The sequence below is a fragment of the Colobus angolensis genome, unplaced genomic scaffold (assembly GCF_000951035.1).
Source record: "Colobus angolensis palliatus isolate OR3802 unplaced genomic scaffold, Cang.pa_1.0 Scaffold2, whole genome shotgun sequence".
In the NCBI taxonomy this organism is placed as follows: Eukaryota; Metazoa; Chordata; class Mammalia; order Primates; family Cercopithecidae; genus Colobus; species Colobus angolensis.
Genome location: NW_012115154.1, coordinates 3,727,598 through 3,731,721, shown reverse-complemented (window position 1 = coordinate 3,731,721; position 4,124 = coordinate 3,727,598). Strand labels below are relative to the sequence as shown.

The following is a 4,124-nucleotide window of genomic DNA, read 5'->3' as shown; positions in this document are numbered from 1 at the left end:
GACTCCGTCTCAAAAAAAAAAAAAAAAAAAAATTTTACTCAAGACTTAACCAGTGCTTCTCAACTTTAATCTTCATTCACATCACCTGGGCATCCTATTAAACTACATGTTCTGATTTAGTAGGTCTATGGTAGGGCCTAACTTTCTGCATTTCTTTCAACCTCAAATGATGTTGCTGGTCTATGGACCAGACTTTGAGTTGCAAGATGCCAGACTGTGAGCTACATTAAGGGTGAGGTCTCCACCTGTTGAGCTTATGACTCCATCCTCAGCGCCCAATGAGTGTCTGGCACAGCCTCTGAACACAACATAAGGATAGTTATTAAAATTTTTTTCGTAGGACCTTATCCTCTCCTTAAGATAAAGGCTTGGCCGGGTGCGGTGGCTCAAGCCTGTAATCCCAGCACTTTGGGAGGCCGAGGTGGGTAAATGACTTGAGGTCAGGCGTTCGAGGCTAGCCTGGCCGACACAGTAAAACCCCATCTTTACTAGAAAAATAAAATTAGCCAGGCGTAGTGGCACATGCCTATAATCCCAGCTACTTGGGAGGCTGAGGTAGGAGAAGCACTTGAACCCAGGAGGCGGAGGGTGCAGTGAGCCAAGATGGCACCACTACACTCCAGCCTGGGTGACAGAGTGAGATTCTGTCTCAAAAACAAACAAACAAAAGCAACAAATTACAATAACAGCATCATAGGCAGTGTGCACAAAGCCCCCAGCAGTGCCATCATGTTAGCTTCCCTCCGAAAGCATCCTTAAAATAACTCTCGCTAACCCTTACGAAGAAGGAAGCAGTAGCTTTCCTCAGGTAGTGTTGGTCACTATCTGCAAAGAGGTGTCTTTTACTGTGGTCAAAGGAAGGGGGGGTGCTCACTTTGGCAGCACATATACTAAAACTGCAATGATACAGAGACCAGAATGGCCTCTGCGCTAAGATGACATGCAAATTCCTGAAGCAATGCATTTTTTAAAAACAGTCTAGGAATAGTGGCTCAAGCCCATAATCCGACACTTTGAGAAGCTGAGGTGGGAGGATCGCTTCAGCCCCGGAGTTCAAGACCAGCCTGGGCAATATAGTGAGAACCTATCTCTACTATTAAAAAAATAATAATAAAGGGGAAAAAACTGCAGTAAAAGAAAAGGGAAAAACCACAGGAACAAGGTCTCTTCAAGATAGAGACAATAGGCAAATATTTTAACCTGAGGAGGAATATGAACAATGGAAGGAAGATATCACCAACACAAGCAAATACAGTGGTTTTCCAACTGTGCTCCACAAATCACAACTGCAGGAGGAACATCTTAGAGGGTTCCCAAATGTGTAATGACAATGCACCTGCTTAACTTGTGGCTGTTTCATCACTTCTAAACCTTTCCGATCACCTACCCTTCTGTGAGAAGCTAACCCCCACTTCTGAGAAGAAACTCAGTCAGGGTTCAAATGACACCCTGCAAAAGAAAAACTGAACACTATCTGAATCCTTGTTGAGTGCCCCTGTTTTTAAGTTCTTTAATGTGTTAACTCATTTGTAATCCTCACAACAAAACCGTGAGGTGGCTTTGCATTTTCAGATGTGGAAATGGCAGCATAGAAAATTTCAATAGCCCACCCACGCTACCACAGCTTGAAAATGATGGGAGGCAGGGTTCAAAGTGAGAAGTCTGACTCTGAAGTTTAACCTCTTAAACACTAGAATGTGATGGTCATTGTTTTATAGATGAAATGACTGAACACAAAGAGAAATACTTGCTCAACTTTAGAGTCAGTGGCTCATTTGACAGAGGTGGAATCAATGTGAAAAGTAATGCTATCCACTTATTAAAAAAAAAAAAAAAAAAAAAAGCAGTGAGGTGGGAGACCAGAGGGTGAGAGAACATCAGGGTTCCAGTTACTTCTGAGCTAGGAATATAACTGACAGCTTTAGCATCTCTCCTTAAACGCTGAGAATTCTGAATTCTCCAATCAGAATATGACCAGGCACAGTGTCTCATGCCCGTAATCCCAACACTGTAGGAGGTCTAGATGAGACCTGTCTCTACCAAAAAAAAAAAAAAAAATTTAAAAATCAGTCGGGGGTGGGTGGTGTGGGTCTGTAGTCCTAGCTACTACTAAAGAGGCTGAGATGGGAAGACTGCTTGAGGCCAGGAGTTAAAGACTGCACTGAGCCATGATTGTGCCACTGGACTCTAGCCTAGGTGACAAAGAGAAACCTTGTCTCTAAAAAAAAAAAAAAAAAAATTAACACACAGTAAAAGTTTATTGGAAAACCAAACAGACCCATTCTGCAAAACCACTTAGAAAGTTAATTGTAACTGAATCATGTCCTCTCAGTTTATCAATGAGCAACAGATACAGTAGGCAGCTCAATTACATCATCCTGTACCCTGGAGCTAAGTGATACCGCTTTTAATCTAGTGTTTACTACAAGAAAATGACTGTCATTATTCTGAACTCATAAACTAACACCTAGTTAGGACACTACAGAAACTCCTAGAGGCAAAGGAGCAGCCCTGTCTTAGCTGGGCAGATTAAGGAAACTCTTTTGACTAATTGGATTTAACAACCCATTACCATCTTTCAAAAGGACAGAAGAGGCACGTTTTGTGTTTTAATCTCTTTGATAAAGATACAGCATTTGGTGCCGGGTGCGGAGGCTCCCGCCTGTAATTCCACCACTTTGGGAGGCTGAGGCAGGCGGATCCCGAGGTCAGAAGATGGAGACCATCCTGGTCAACAGGGTGAAACCCCGTCACTACTAAAAACACAAAAATTAGCTGGGCCTGCTGGCGCGCGCCAGCTACTCCGGAGGCTGAGGCAGGAGAATCGCTTAAATCCAGGAGGCGGAGGTTGCAGTGAGCTGAGATTGCTCCACTGCACTCCAGCCTGGCGACAGAGCGAGACTCCGTCAAAAAAATAAAGACACAGCATTCGAGCGGGAGCGGCGGCTCACGACTGTAATCCCAGTACTTTCCGAGGCTGAGGCGGGTTGATCACTTGAGGTCAGGAGTTCGAGACCAGCCTGGCCACCTCAGTGAAACCCCGTGTCTACTAAAAATACAAAAATTAGCCGGGCATCGTTGTGCGCGCCTGTAATTCCAGTTACTCGGGAGGCCGAGGAGAGAGAAGCGCTTGAACCCGGGAGGCGGAGGTTCCAGTGAGCCGAGATCGTGCCACTGCACTCCACCCTGACGACATAGCGAGACTCCGTCTCAAAAAAAAAAAAAAAGGAATTAGAGGTTGAAAGCACCAAGTTTTGAGTGCACAATAGCTTGGCAGAAAAACTTTCACTTGAAAATTTGATGAGCAAGTCCTCCTGGAACCTTCACTAAGCAATCTTTGAAATACACCCAGTTTTGCCAGAAAACTCGTTTTTAACTCAAATAAGGAGCCAGGATAAAGTCTGCTTACTCATGCTTACTCATTTCGGGAAAAATTACGTGTATACCAGTGTCTGACTCATTCCTCCAAGTCTGAAAGGTCTGATGAGGACTTAGCCTCTCGGACTTCGTGAGGTGGCTAATTTACGGTTTATTTCTGGCCCTCCTACCTCCTCAGAAACGCCAACTAGCAGGGCTCCACGGCAGGGACCGGCCGGCGACTATGTAATGGAACAGGAGCGCAGAAAGAAAGGGGGGCGGACTACGAAAAAACATCAAGGACCACACAAGCTTTAATACAAAAGTATTACACAATGAGCGCGGGGCGCGGCGCACAATAAGTAGCTCTGGAAACGCACACTCTCTGACACCTCAAAGTTTTAGGGACTTGGATGGCTGCAGAAAAATAGTGGCAAAGGAATTTTCCGGGGAGGCAGGAAGAAAACGGCCGCCCTGAGAGGCGACGACCAGGCGCGGGGGCCGAAGAGACCGCGGGACCCACGCCCAGGCCGGGTCGGCGGGGTCAGCAGTCCTCGAGGGGGAAATGGGATCCGAGGCACGCCCCAGGCAGCGGGCCCCGCTCTTCGGCAGCTCCACTCACCAGGAACTGGAGCATGATGTCGGTGGGGAGGGCGAGAAGGGCGCGAAGGACTGCTTCAGCTCCGCGGACTGGTCCGAGGCTACCTCCCCATGCGCGGGGGCGAAACGCCCCGTCGACTTCCGGGTCACACCCCGCCCCGCCCCGC

At 46.9% G+C, this 4,124-nt stretch overlaps 1 protein-coding gene across 1 annotated transcript in view; it reads right to left on the bottom strand.

Moving 5' to 3' along the window:
• Window positions 1–3,994, bottom strand: part of LOC105511387 (chromosome unknown open reading frame, human C7orf73) — a 14,568-nt gene extending 10,574 nt beyond the window's left edge. The window contains exons 1-2 of the mRNA XM_011941551.1: window positions 3,980–3,994; window positions 3,549–3,599 (exon numbers count right to left, since the gene is read on the bottom strand). Of these exons, the coding sequence (XP_011796941.1) occupies window positions 3,549–3,599; window positions 3,980–3,994 (66 nt within the window). The remainder of the gene's footprint in view (window positions 1–3,548; window positions 3,600–3,979) is intronic.
• Window positions 3,995–4,124: the final 130 nt, after the last annotated feature.